Below are 15,830 nucleotides of genomic sequence, written 5' to 3'. Positions count from 1 at the left end.
GTCGCTCACTCGTCTTTCCTAGCAGAGTGAGTATGCAGACAGCTACTCCTCTCGCTTTGCGAGCGAGACAACACGCAACAGCCTCGCTCGTTTAATAGGAGCGCGAGCAAACAAGCAGCGCTCGCTCGTTTGGCGAGCGAGCCAAACTACTCGTGCCTCGCCTCATTGCTGCTACGAGTCCGAGCTGCGAGCGCCTCGTTGTCTGCGAGGCATTGAGTAGGAGTTTGCTCGCTCGCTCGCTCGAACTCTAAGTTTTTGCCCACCCTGAAATTAGCGATGTTCAAACTTTTGGGAGGTAGTCGTTCTTCTTATGATAACTGCCAACGAATTTTTTGATTGCTTACTGAGATCAAAACGAAAAAGATAATCGGAATAAGCGAATAAATATTAGAGATGTTAGATCGAAATAAAGATAATAGAAGGAGGAAGGAATCGTCAAAAAGTAAATCAATCTTCGAAGATCGATTCATATATTTTGTCAAATAACGTATTTTACTTTATTTTTGTAAAGAAACAAAATACAGCGATCTGACCAAACTTTTATTGTATGTACATATGTAAGTAATTTTTAAACCATACATACATACATTGTTCATAACGGTTTCAATATTTGAAAAAAGGTTTGAGATAAGGTGTTTCTATACTAAGACAATGATATGATAATTTAACAGATACTTCATAAATTCGTAAACCAAATTTCCGCCAGGCAACGAAATGACAAAAAATGTATGCCATTTNAAGACAATGATATGATAATTTAACAGAGTGGTTCAAATTTTTGCGTTTAATGCCTTGTTTTGTTTATTTAACACAAATGAAAAAAAAGTTTACGTTTTACTTCAAAATTAACTTCTATTTTAAGAAGTTTAATGCCGAATTTCCACTAGGCATTGAAATGACAAAAAATGTATGCCATTTTAAAAATGCTACGTGGAAACAAACACAATGACGGGTAGTGTTTAATGCCCAACAGAGTGGTTCAAATTTTTGCGTTTAATGCCTTGTTTTGTTTATTTAACACAAATGAAAAAAAGTTTACGTTTTACTTCAAAATTAACTTATATTTTAAGAAGTTTAATGCCGAATTTCCACTAGGCATTGAAATGACAAAAAATGTCAGCCATTTGAAAAAATGCCACGTAGAAATGAATTTAATGACTATTTTTTTAACGACATGATATTTTTAATGCCTAACTTTGTCATATGTAGGGGAAATTTAACATAATGGAATTTATTTTTTAGATGTATATATATTTTATGCAATGGGACGTACTTTAGTTTTTTATTTGGTTTTCGCTGACTCTATATTTCACTTAAGTACCCTTTAAAAAATATATAAAAAGGGTTAAAAGGGTGAAAGCTTTTTATGAAAATTTGCATAAAGTTGGGAACTACAAGTTTTTGGAGTTTTTGTTGTATTATTAGCCATAATTTTTTATAGAGCTTATTTCAAGAGGCTTCTCTGAGGAGCCCTATAATCGGATGGGAAAAGTAGTTGAATTCATAGGTCTTTGCTTTCCCATGCTTTTTGTTTTGTATCAGTCAAAAATTTAAAATTTTTTAAATTTTTATAGATTTTCTGAAGCAAACCGTGGTTCAATAAAAATCGAATGTCGATTCCCTAATTTGTTGAATCCATTCACGGATCGAATCGGAGCTAAAAAAATCGACAAAAATCGAATAGGAATCGCTCGATTAATCGATCTTCGATTTTGACGATTTAAAAACGGCATCTCTAGGAAGCATTAAATGCAATATGTGCAGTCAAATCTAATTTACTTAACAAACACTTTTGGCGGGCTTATATAATATAGTTACTATAAAAAAAGGGTAAATAAAGAATTGGGTATTATTACTGGGAGTCTCCTGAAGAGAAAAATTCCGATCAAAAAATATTGAGTTTCATGAATTCTATACCATTTCTACGAAAAGTTATTTTTCCCGTATAAAATACATATACAATTTTAAGCGCATCGAGCGACCACTAAATATTTTTTAATTTAAAATAAAAAGTAGGGGTATATTTTTTTCGGTATAAAACAATCCTAGGGGGTGAGAGGATTAAAACTATACGACTATACTTTTTCCACATGCATTTTTGAACCACGCTAATGTAAATACTTGTTTTTTTTTCATCCGAAAGAATTTTATGTATAATGGATATATACAGCGCGCGATTTCTGTTATAACTTTAGTATAAAACGGGATTTAGGTTATATTTGGATGGGATTATATTAACCTAGTCACTGGAAACACTAACCCTAGCATTAAGGTTTAAGAGACCCCCTCAGGCGCGGAATTTCAAACTCATCATTTTCAGACTATTGGTAACAATTAAATAAATTTGTACATTACTAGCTTATACCCGCGGGTTTCACCCCGCGTTTTTATACAAATATGAAATAATTAAAGATGTTAGATTTTATTTCTGTACCCATTTCGTTATAGCTCGTTATTTTTGAAGCGAGTTAATGTTAAAACTATGAAATTATAAAATACGAAAGATATCAATCCCTCTAAGTTTACCTTAAAATGGTTCCAGGTATACGACGCGTGAACGTGTAACCTTCTTGGAGGTGCCACGGCGGGTTCTAATATTTCCAACTCAAATTTAGTAACCTGGCCTTGATAAAATACCACTTCTAATTACTGTAGCAAATGCCTCAGGAGAGCTTTAGATTATAAGGCCGAACCCGGCTCTCCCTTTTCTCTTTAATGAAATTTATTCTGTCAGTACGGCACTTATAAAAAAAAACCTCCATAACATATTTAAAATACTTCGAGAGATTTTCTATCCTTCCAGAGATATGTATTAAGAAGTTTTTAGTGTGTATGGGAGGCGACATGCGTCCTTTTTTAATAACTCACATTTTTTCCATGAGCAATTGATACATTTTGCATACACAACTCCATACCAAGTTCCAGTATCCTTCCAGTATCCTTCCACAAACACTTCCAGGGATATTTGGCAAGAAAAAGTAAATTTGTACTGGAAGTGCCACACCCCTTTTTCTTATAACCCTAATCTTCTTCCATGAGTTTATAATTGATTTTACATACCCCAGTACCAAGTCCCAGTACTCTACCATGAACACCTCTAGAGATAACCAGTACAAAACAGTTAATTTGTACTGGAGGAACATTGTCCCCTTTTCGAATAACGCAAATTTTTCTCCATGAGTATGGAATTAATTTTGTATACACATCTCGGTGCCAAGTTCCAGTCCTCTGCAATAAACACCTCCAGAGATATGCAGCAAAGAAAAATCAATTTGCATGGGAGTTGCCACACCACCATTTCCAATAACTCTCATTTTTCTCCATGAGTATGGTATTAGTTTCACATATATACATACATATGTATTTCCATACCAAGCTTGAGGGCTTTACCCCAAACATTTGAAGAGATATGCAATATGAAACATGCAGTCAGTATGGGAGGTGCTATGCCTCTTTTCCAAAAACGTCCATTTTTCTCCGTGAATATGAACATGATTTCACACAGTGTTGGCAAACTGTTAATCTGATTGACGATTAAAAATTAACGATTTATAATCGCGTTTGACGATTAAAATTAATTAGTCGTAATCAACTGTACGATTAATGATAACGTTTTTTTAATCGATAATCGCTGGCTGCGATTACGTTTAATTAATTTAAAACAATAATCGTAAATCCAATTAAAAATAAAATCTGATTAATTTGTCTAGTTTGTCCGAGTTTGAAACCAAATACCAGTTATAGTAATTATTTTGTGTTTTACGCTTATAAAAAGCACATAATATAAACAAATTAGAATTATTGTTATTAGTAATACATAAACTGGGAACTTTTACAAACCTAGTTTGTAAAACGTTTGTTGGTATATATCTTAATAAAAATGCACACCAAATCGCTTAGATTGATGAGGAAGGCCGACTTAGCCATACCGGATTAACTTGCTTTGTGTGTACAGGGAACTTCCAGCATAACTTAATTAATCACCACACCTACTTGATCAAATTAAGAGTTAACGATTAAAAATAAATTTCTTAATCGCGGTTACGATTACCTTTTTAGTCAGACTAAAATTAATCATGATTAACTGTAATCAGATTAAATTTAATCGAATTAACTAACTGATTAAAACATCAATCGATTAATGCCATCATTGATTTCAGATACATATCACTATACCAAGTTTCAGTTCTCTCCCACAAATACTTCCAGAGATATGTATGCAATATGAAAATTCCAATATGTATGGGAGGGGCCTTGAGTTATCGGACTTACTTTCAGTCTAAGACCATCCTAGTAGCCTATTTTTCAATCCAGGTCCATAATACCATCTTTGAGCAAAATTTCATTTTCAAAAGGTGGCAATTCTTAAAAACGTAGCCTACTTTCCTAGGTCTAAGCACGTTGCATATTTAGCAATCAGTTCAGTCATTTACGCGTATTAATTTAATTAAACTTTTCTATATACGTGACAGCTCTTAAAAAAGTAGCCTATTTCCCAACATAGGTCATGAGCTATCTCTGCGCGAAATGTCATGCAAATCTGTTCAGTCCTTTCCGCGTATTAATTTAATTAAAACTTGTTTAACAGGTGGCAACTCTCCCAACAAATTAGCCTATTTTCCGCTGTAGGTCATAAGCTATCTGCTTGCAAAATTTCATGCAAATCCGTTCAGAATGTTCCGCGTATTAATTTAATAAAACTTTTTTAGCAGGTGGTAACTCTAAAAAAATTAGCCAGTTTTTCAACCTACCTCATAATCTATCTGTGTGAGAACTTCCATGCAAATCAGTTCACTCATTTCCACGTATTTATTAAATTAAACATTTCTAACAGGTGGCAACTCTTAAAAAAGTAGCCTACTTTCTAACCTAGGTGATAAGCTATCTGTGTGCAAAATTTCATGCAAATCTGTTTAGTCGTTTCCGCGTATTAATTTGATTAAACTTTTTTAACAGGTGGCAACTCTTCCCAAAAATTAGCCTATTTNGGTCATAAGCTCTCTGTGTGCTAATTTTCATCCAAATCTATTCAGTCGTTCCCGCATATTAAATAAATTAAACTTTTTTAACAGGTGGCAACTCTTAAAAAATAGCCTATTAACCAATCTGGCCTATAAGCTATCTGTGTACCAAATTCCATGCAGTCGTTTCCGCGTTATGATTTCCCAAACATCCAAACATACAAACTTTCACATTTATAATATTAGTAAGATTTGCATTAACAAGAGAGTGATCAATATATCAATGCAGTTGAATTAATATTCATAAAAATTCAATAAAGATATATGTTTGCACATTGGGGTGGTCCAAAAAAAGTAAAGTCGGAACTTTATTGCTCATACCCTCTAGGATTGTACTATTCCGAAAAAATTGTTTTTATTCGGAAATAAAAAAAAATTTTAGGGAGCGCTCAAATCACTCAAAGTATTCAATTAACTTTGTGTGGGGAAAAACATGTTTTTGGTAGAAATGGTATCGAATTTTTGAAAATCCATATTTTTCGATCGAAAAACTTTGTTTCTCTTTTGGAGATTTTCAATAATATTGCGTAATTTTTTATTAAAGCATACTTTATTACTAAATCATTCTTATAGGACCCTTAACAAACAACGCAATGAGGCAGTGTTGCCGTTGAGACATTTCAGAAAGTCGCAAAAAAGGGTAACTGATGAAAAAAGGGTCAACATATTATTTTTGCTTTTCTATACTAACTAGAAAAAGAATAAATGTGACATTCCAAGTCAAAATCAAATTTACATGTATTATAAAGTATTTTCGCTGCTAGAACGTTCCGCTGTTGCATTTAAAAAGAAAATAGCGGGCCAAGCTTTGAACAAAACACGGAAATCGAGTTGCTGCAAGGAGAAGAGTCGCATTTCCTTTAAAAGTTTTAAGTGATGAATTTTTGCCATAGTTGCCAACTTGGTGCTTTAAGCACTAGATTTAGTGCTTTTTGAAAACTAAAACGGCAAAAAAAATTATTTAGTGCCTAGTGCCTTCTTCAGTGCTTTTTTTCTGAATTAAAATTCCTCCGAGATAGGTAAAACCTGAAATATATAAAGCTGTAGCAGCACTGAATTTACAAGAATCTACAAATTTAAATGCACTAAAATATAACCATGATTGATAAAAAGCTGAAGTTACAAACCCATCTTTTTGAATTCTATTCGCGTAAGTTAAGTATTTTTCTTTTTTTTTTTCTAATTATTTGTAAAAATTTTGATGTTTTTACCACCTGAATAAAAAACATCGTTTCTTGGTGCTGAATCCAAATCTGGCCGCACAATTGCTTAACACTAGAATTTTGAGATATCCTAACCTCAAAGTGCCAACAACACGGTTTTTGTCGATATTTGAGGTTATATAATGAAAACATCAAATTTTTTGCTCATTTCTACTTACGGCATCATTTTCATTTGTTGCGATTCGATTTTTCTTCTTATCTCGAGATACCAGTTTTAATATGCATTACTTCGATATTACGTCTTACGTATGAGTCATCATAGCATGTGTAGAGGCTATTCAATCGTTAGGAGCGAAAATGTTGTGTATTAATTAATGTATGTATTCTTGTAAATATTCTTAATTTTTTGGTTTTGGTAAATACAAACTGTTATGAAAAAAGCATCTTTTGATTCAAAAAAATGTGTTGCTTTTAGTGTAATAAAACGCTTCTTTTTAAAAGTTTTTGGTGCTTTTTGAAAATCAAAAGTTGGCAACACTGATTTTTGCGTACTTACAGCAAGTAATATTTTTTAATGGCATGGTTCTGGTAACATTTCCTAGAAAGGAAAACTCTGAAAAGGGGCAAAAGTCGCACATAATTTTGAGTCAAAGGGTATTGGCGCCTAAAAAGAGTCAAATTGCCCCTTTAGTCGCGCAACCGCAACACTCCAATGGGGACCCATACAAAATCGCTAGTATAAGAAATCGTAAAATAAGTAATTGGGTATTATTATTGGCAGTCTCTTAAAGAGAAGCAACGTTTTCCGATCAAAAATATTGATTTGGTCCAAGGTAGTAGTCCCTAAAGGAATAATAAATTGAGCACTTGAAGACAAGATGCTCGAGGCATTCCATTTGGCCTAGATAGCACTGCATACATAAAGCATTTGGGTCTATTTTTTAAACAGGCCTTTGACATAAAACCTTCGTGGGCAGGCGAACTTGAGCTAAAATTTTACTCAAAATTTGACTACTTAACCATCGTTCCATGCTAAATAAATTCCCGCCAGAGAACATTCAGATTACAGATATTTTGGCCTCTAATTATATTCTTCCGCACTTTCAACCTATTCACAATTGAAATTAACACACATGCAGTGTAGCTACTTTGCAAGAAATCCCTCAAAACGTCAGGAGTTTTTCACTATTCGCAAAGAATTTAATAAAGGAACTTGGCCACTTTGCAAAGATCTCTTTTTGCCACTATGACATGTTCACAATGATATATGAGTTGCCATTTCTCCTTGTTTAAAAAAAGTTTCTAAAATTTTTTCTGCGAGCAATGTAGTCTTAAATATTGGTATTTATTTGACTATCGTCCAATTGTACCTAAATTGAGCTCAGTGTACCGAATGTACCTTTTGGTTTGAAAAATTCGGAAAAAGGTACACTCAGAAAAAACATTCCTTGATGCTAGGAAAAACGTATATTATTTAAAAAAAATTTTTGGATATTCATTCTATTTCAGCTGACTACGATGTAGCATTCTACTTTGCATTCTCCACAATGAAGCAATGAAGCGAAATAAAAAAAAAAATATTTTAGGACATTCTACTTTGCATTCCCTGAAATGAAGCAAAGAAGCGAAACAAATAAAATATTGTAGGACATTCTACTTTGCGTTACCGGCAATGCCTTAAAGAAGCGAAAAAATTCGAAGGCATTATACCGCTATGCCTTCTAGAACACGTTACCACTATCTAGAACACGTTACCACTATTCACTTGTTGTTTACGATTGCTGGGAAGTATGTCATTTTGCTCGCGCCGCTCAAACAGTGGCAATGGCCAACAGAGTAAAGCTGTGGAGTGCTAGTCGAGAGATGCAAGGTTCGATTCCAACAACTTTTTATTTTTTAATTAATTTTTTTTAATCTTTTAAATTGTATTTAAAAAATGTATCTAATTTATTTTTTATGGTATTTGAGTATGTATTTATTTAGGTTTTACCATATTAATTTTACAATTTTTAATTTGTATTTAAATTGAAATAATTTACTTACCTTACTCTAACCACCTCCAACCGGACTCGATCCTCCGATCTCGGAACTAGAAGAAGGAGTCCTCACGCGACGCCTCAGCCAACATTTGCCAGGAAAGCAATTAACTTCGTCTTAACAGCACTGACAACATTATTTCTTATATTGAGAAAAATTTCCTTAAAAATTTCCAAAATATCTCTCATAAGAGAGAGCAATGGTCGAAGAACTGAGAAAAACTGCTGGAACGCAAAAAAAAATGTTTCCTGCAGGTATATAAATGTCAGATGTTTGTTTACAAAATTATTTATTCAGGCAAAAATTCTTACACACAACATTTTAGTTCTCAAAAGATTTCGTTATTTTGGTACAATTGGCTTCTATTCTGTTAAAAATATTTCTTATAAATTGCATCAGCTCTTTCACTTGTTGTTTACGAATGCAACACTGCTCTTCATTTGACAGTTTCATGAATTTGCAGGAAGAAAAACTTCGGACTAAATCCTGCAACTTCTTACTGAAAGTAAGCATATTTTACTCTCATGAAAGTGCTTCAGTTACAGGAAATTGGTCTGCTGGAACGCTTTTCGGACTAAATCCTGCAAAACCTGTAAATCGTACTGCTGCTGTAACGCAACTATTTTTATCATGAAACTGAACTAAGCAAAAACTTCTAAAATTGAGTAAATTTTTCGTACTATTAAAGAAAAAACAATAACTCTAAAACAAGGAAATTGGGTTCTTGTTTTAAGGAATTGTACCTACTTTTCCATCCCTGGCACAGACANATACTGCTGCTGTAACGCAACTATTTTTATCATGAAACTGAACTAAGGAAAAACTTCTAAAATTGAGTAAATTTTTCGTACTATTAAAGAAAAAACAATAACTCTAAAACAAGGAAATTTGGTTCTTGTTTTAAGGAATTGTACCTACTTTTCCATCCCTGGCACAGACATATATCCAAGAGAGATATTAAATTTTGTTGTTAAAAATCTTGACGAATTGCGTACAATTGAAACCATATGTTTGAAGCCTGCGCAAATTGATGTGAAAATTTAAATTCCATATTAAATATACATATAAAATCCGATTTGTGAGTCCACATATATATGTATGTATATAACGGGCTGTGTTAAGTATGTGAAAAAAATTAATACAAATTTGGTTTTGCTAATTATCAAAAAAAGTTATCATTCGTTTCTCTTATAATCAAGTTATATGGCTACATATGTTCATACATACATACTCCCAAAATTTTTTATTTGTAAAGGCCCGTCTGCAGCTCTCAAGAAAACTAATTGAAGAACTTATATACTGTTACACCGGCAAACATAGTTGACCGCGAAAATAAGTATAGGCGTCTTTCTCCGCCGTCAACTATGTTATGAGTCTTTCTTCGGTGAAGTTTTTTAAGCATCTCTTGAGCTCGCGCATTTATTCGCGTCTCGTGACCACATATTCTGCCTTATTTTGAGTTTCGCCCGAAAAAAATTCCCCCGAAAATTTTTATTCCGCCCATAGTAAATACATGGAAACCAAAAGTGAAAGTGGTTCGGGTAAAATGAAACTCATGATCAGTGTTGCCGTTTTAGCCCTTTGGTGGCTAAATTTAGCTACCACATACTTTTTTTGGCCACTTAAATTTAAAATTGCCCCTAGCCCCTTTTTTAGCCCTTTGGAGAATTTATTCATACTTGGCATGAAAAAGTTGTATATCATCGTTTAAAGTACAAAACCGCGTATCGTCATTCTGCATAACCGCGTAACTGACATTCGCTGCCAAAAATTGGATTTGCTTACACAAGCTCTTGGCTCAATCCTTATCCATTCGCCCTGAAATATACTAGCCAGAAATGCGATTGCTTTATAAAAAAAAAGCCATTGTGAAATATGAGTGTTTTTACGCTCTAGAAAATAATTTCTACAAGTTCACATACGCGGTTTTGCATTTTGCTGACACGCGGTTTTGCATTTTGTTGATACACGGTTTTGCACTTTAAACGACGATATGCTTAATTTGGTCTCATTTTTTTCATTTATGTAAGAGATGAATTTTTAAACTAAGAAAGACTGATATATATAGATATATGTATTGTATGTTCCTTAGTTTTTATACATACATACTGTAAAAGTGTTAGGGCTGTTAACTTATCTATTAACGATTTAACTATAGTCTAAAATAGATAATATGCTTAATTTGTTGAATGGCCCATCAGGTCGATTGACCGTGTATGTTCTTGTGGTGTGATTGTACCAGCTGCTGGTGCGACTTCAAAAACTGTTTGAAAATTTTATGATTGTACCAGCATGCTGGTGTCGTGAGTGGTGAAATTAGCTCAATTTTCTAAGTAAAACATATTTTGGCGTAAATTTCTTGCACTATATGAGTCAAAGCCGTATTTGTGGAAGGCTAAGTTCACGATATTGCAGTTGTGAGTAAAAAAAAAAAACAATGTTTAAAAAAATGGTATAAAAACTAAATTTCGGCTCTAACCATTTCGATCTTTCCTCGACCTCATTTGTAAAGAAATAAATATTGTAGCAGCATGCTGGTAAGTTACATGCTTCGATCCTGATGGTACAATCACTTGATGGAGGCAGCAAGCTGGTGTCGGTATATTTCACCTTCTATACAAAAAGGTTTTTGGTTGGATAAAATATTAACTTTTTTTCCCCGAGTTCATTGTTTTTATACACCATTACTTATTCAAAATGTTTGCGTGTAAAAAATTTTAGCTACCATTTTTAGCCACAACGAATTTTTTTAGCTCTTTTTTAGCCCTTTTTTTAAAGGAATTTGGCTACCAGTAAATATTATTCGCGGCAACACTGCTCATGATAAGACTGATTTACCTTACACTACTTTCACTTTTTTCAGACTTTACCTTTCCCAATAACTTTTAAAATTTTTAATTCGCCACTCATAGTTTTATTTTGAATAGCATCATTGCTTAAGTTGTGCTTGTAACAACAGATTTGTTGGTTAATGGCTGCAAATAGTTTTATACCAAATTAGAAGCCACAGGAGTGCAATGGTAGGGCTGCCAGATATCTCTGTTGCCAAACCGGGACACTTTAGGGGGGAGCCTCTCGCTCCCTTCTCTTTCATTTCGACGTAGGGAAATTTTATTTTGACAGACAAAAACAAAAACATAAAAACATGAGAGCATGAGATCATTACGTACGCCACCAAAACAAAACCACTTATCACAACTAAAGCACAGAGCATTTTTTACAATGCATGAACCTTTTTTATTCTTTATAAAAAAACAGTTTTTACAAAATATATGAAAAAACATAAAAATAAAATTGTTAAACCTTGTGCTAAACTCGGGAAAACTCAATAAATTTGCATACAAATTTGCAACATTCTAATCAGACTTTTTATAAAAATGTTTAAAATGAAGTTTTGCAGCCCATTAAATTTTAGTTGATTTTTGGTATTGTTTTTACTGAGAGTTTCTTCCATACAAACTATGTTTGATAATTCTTTTTATATGGAAGACACTGTCAGCAAAAAAAAAAAATGCTAAAAATCAACGAAATTTGCTGACAACTTTAGACTTGCACTTTATTAATTGGCTCAAAAGCTAGATTTTAAAAATTTTTCTAAAAGATCTGATTATAAATTGTGATCTGATTAAAGAGCCTCCGAGCCAATAATTTTGTACGGCACTGTACTTATAAGTACTCTAGGTTTCATGAATGAAAAAAATATAAGTGCAAGATAACATTAAAATATCAGTCATATTTTTCGTTGCTGTGAACTGGTTTCAAAACTTCTGTCTTTTCCTTAATATAATTGTAAAACACTGTGCACGTCATTTTGAACGTATTTAGGTACATATCGATGGCTGAGTGGAAGATCGACCTATCTCGGCAGCCAGTTCGAAAACGCCCTATCTCAGAAAACTTTTCAAGAACGCCCTACTTCAGAATTTGATTGACCTTACCTCAGAATTTGGTTGAATAACGCCCTATCTCAGAATTCGGTTCAAAAACACCCTATCTCAAAGGAAAATACTTTGAAAATAAGCTGACATAGGGCGTTTTTGAATCGGCATGTAAGATAGGGCGTTCTTCAAACAAATTCTGAGGTAGGGTGTTTTTCAATAATATTCTGAATTAGGGCGTTTTTGAACAGTTTTCTGAGATAAAGCGTTGTTGAAAGATTTTCTGAGATAGGGCGTTTTCGAACTGGCTGCCGAGATAGGTCGATCTTCCACTCAGCCATCGATATACTAATCATAAGGGAACGGATTTTTAGGACCTAAAAACCTATAAAAAACGCAAAATAAAATAACGAAATAGGCTGGAAAAGGTAAAATAAAATAGCGAAAAAGGCAGGAAAAGGCACTAGGTATTGCAAAAAAGGCAAAAAAAGCAAAACAAAACAGCGAAAAAGGCAAGAAAAGGCACTAGGTATTGCAAAAAAAAGAAAAATAAGGCACTAAAAAAAAGACAGAAAATACGAAGAACAATCAAAAAATACATTTATTTTCGAAATCTTTATATTACAAGTAAACAGAGAAAAACTATGAACTAGTTTCATTATATGAAAAAATAGTACTTTGTATCTTTGACTACTTTATGCTTTCGAGTTTCTTACTCATAAAACTTTAATCTGTATAGTTGTAGTAACATTGAACCACAAGATGCATTTAGAAGTTTTCATTCGATTTTCGGGAAGAAAAGCCTTGAATGTACTAAATGTGCGCTCGAAGTAAGTTGATACAAGTGGAGCCCAATTTAAATAGGGAACGTTTGAAACGTTCATATTATCAGGAATAAGGGCGTTTTCCTCGCCCTTTACAATTTTTTCCACACCCCTTATTGTCTCCAAGCCTACGTTAGCTGAGAAAACGGCTTTGAATTTTTCCAACACCAATTTGGCAAGAGGTTCCTGCGCTTCTATAAGCTGCATGGGCATGTGTATATTTTTTAATCTTAAAACAAAAATTGTAAATGCTATAATCACCCTTTTAAAGGTAGAAAAGGCAAATATCTTAAAAAAAAAGCCAACATCAAATGTGTATATATGGAATCAGGGAAAGCTAAATCGTGGACAGTCTTAATCGAATATACTCTATCTCTTTAGCAGAAAAAAAGGCAATTTCCATAAAATCTGTTCCCTGCTAATCATCAACTATTGCTTGTGCAAGGTTCAACTATCTCGAAATGTGACTATTTCACAAATTAAACCGGTGCACTGAGAGAAAGAAGTTTAGAGTTAAAAAAGCGTGCTAAATTAAAAAACATTCGTATGAAAGAGCACCAACCCAACTCGTAATACATTTAAGTATACAAATTTTAACATTTAGTATTGAAATATTCAATTCAAATACGCCTATATTAAAATGAAGTGATTTGCAATTACCGATTGTTAAAAAAATATTTAAATTCCATGCTGGTTGCAATGGGAATTGAACCCTGACCCTCTGGAAATTAGCAAATTGTGGCAAGCATCGTCGCGCACTCAGCTACAGCCAGACATGTAAATGTGCATTTAAATGTTGATTTTGAAGCAACACCACGCGTGCGTGTTATGAAAGTATTATTTTTAAATACGAACATTTTTAAACGATAATCAAATAGAAAATATTCATATTTACTATGAGTTATTTCCCTCAGTGAATTCATAACATTTTTCAGAATATTACAACGCGTTTTTTCCGTTAGTGTAGTGATTTTTGAACTTTTATTCAAATTTGTGCAATCAAATCAAAAACCGGGACACTAAAACGAAACCCGGGACATTTTAAGGTTGGACCGGGACACCGGGACAAATAGTCTAAAACCGGGACATGTCCGGGAAAACCGGGACATCTGGCAGCCCTATGCTATGGGGTATAGTAACGGTGACCATTCGTACCGATTTTGGCGGCACAGTACCGATTTTGAGAAAATTGTCACGCTGAATATTTTTTAAAAGTCGGGACGCATAAGTGTCCCGATTTTTCATATTTGTACCACCTAAGTCCCGATTTTCAGTGCTTTCTTTATTAATTTAATAGCAGTGTGTTAGTAGACGAGAAATTTAAGCTATTAGCTTATTTTGTATGGAAGACTTAGCCAACATAACTATATTGGCCAAGTCTTCCATACAAAATAAGCTAATAGCTTAAATTTCTCGTCAAATAAAACACCTAATAGAAGTTACCGTATACTCTAGCCCAAAAACCATTTTTTCGGACGCGGCAGCACTTTCGTTATCTCAAAGAACATATAATAATAATACCCAAATAAAAAGTATAAAAAAGTATCCAAGGTACTTCCTTCGATTTCACAATTTTTCGTTAGAATCTATCAATCTTCAAATTAACTATGTAGATGATACGCTGCATTCTCCGATGCCTATTCAACTGAAGCGGTTTGTATTGATATGAAAATAATAGATTGGCGCTTACACAATATGTTAGTGTTTGGCCGAGTTTCTCCTCCGATTTGTTGCTGCATCTTGATAATGTCTCGCAAAGGGGAAGGATCTACAGTTTTACGCCGACTTCGCCTGCGATTGCATTTTTATGAGCAGCTGTATTTCATGGCACAAATACACTCGGGGTTTGCCATTTTTTGTCGGGGGAAGACCGACATTAGAAACAACTTTTAAATGTTTTATTTTTTGGTGTTGGTTGGAAGCTAGGCACAGGCCCCGCTGAAAACCAGCGCGCACTGCTAACGGCTTCAAAACTCAACCAGTTCGAAACACATTATAAACTACTGACTTCAACAAAATATAATTGTAATCAAAGTCATTTTGTTTTATTACAGGTGAAATACAAATATCTACATATCCTGGGCGCATCATTGTCACAGATCCAAAAGGCATGGTGCAACCGCGTATAAACGTCGAAAAGCATTCTCTGCGACATGTTGTTCTTAATGGACAAACAACGTTGCCATGCATTGCTCAAGGCCATCCAGTGCCAACATATCGGTAGGTACATTTACATACATACTTATACTGAATACACTTAGGTCTCTTTTTATGCGGTACATGCGTTCCTCAGAAAGCCGAATAAAAAAATCTGCATACAAAAGCTCTTTACTTTCGTACAAAAACAGGGGATGCGCTCCAGCAGTTTCAAAAACCGCATAAATTCAGATACTACGTGTAAAAAATCCTAAAAAACCGCATAAAAATCCAGTGAGGCAAAGGTACTTACTATGAATGGCGTTAGAAAAGTCGATACAAATACTTAAGGAGTTTAGACACCTTACGAAAAATACTTATAACTGAAATATATATAAAAACAAGTAAGAAAGTCTAAGTTCGGGCGGAGCCGAACATTAAATACCCGGCGCAAATATTAAATATATGTTTTTTCACCTTTCCGAAACCTACCGCTAGATGGTAAGCCGGGGTGTATCAATTTTGAGTAAATTAGCGTCCTTCAATTTCGAAATATTGAAGTTTCAAGCATTTCTGAAATTTACCGTTATATGANGTGTAAAAAATCCTAAAAAACCACATAAAAATCCAGTGAGGCAAAGGTACTTACTATGAATGGCGTCAGAAAAGTCGATACAAATACTTAAGGAGTTTAGACACCTTACGAAAAATACTTATAACTGAAATATATATAAAAACAAGTAAGAAAGTCTAAGTTCGGGCGGAGCCGAA

The 15,830-nt window shown here is 33.8% G+C and overlaps 1 protein-coding gene across 1 annotated transcript in view; it reads left to right on the top strand.

Annotated features, from left to right (window-relative positions):
• Nucleotides 1-15,830, top strand: part of LOC108366853 (Down syndrome cell adhesion molecule-like protein Dscam2) — a 76,673-nt gene that overhangs the window by 60,269 nt on the left and 574 nt on the right. Inside the window, exon 9 of the mRNA XM_017621326.1 lies at nucleotides 14,978-15,143. Coding sequence (XP_017476815.1) covers nucleotides 14,978-15,143 — 166 coding nt within the window. The remainder of the gene's footprint in view (nucleotides 1-14,977; nucleotides 15,144-15,830) is intronic.

Source organism: Rhagoletis zephyria, unplaced genomic scaffold, assembly GCF_001687245.7.
Source record: "Rhagoletis zephyria isolate East Lansing unplaced genomic scaffold, Rhagoletis_zephyria_1.1 Rzeph_scaffold_02424, whole genome shotgun sequence".
Classification (NCBI taxonomy): Eukaryota; Metazoa; Arthropoda; class Insecta; order Diptera; family Tephritidae; genus Rhagoletis; species Rhagoletis zephyria.
The sequence above is the reverse complement of the archived record's forward strand: the minus strand, read 5'-3'. Positions and strand labels throughout refer to the sequence as shown.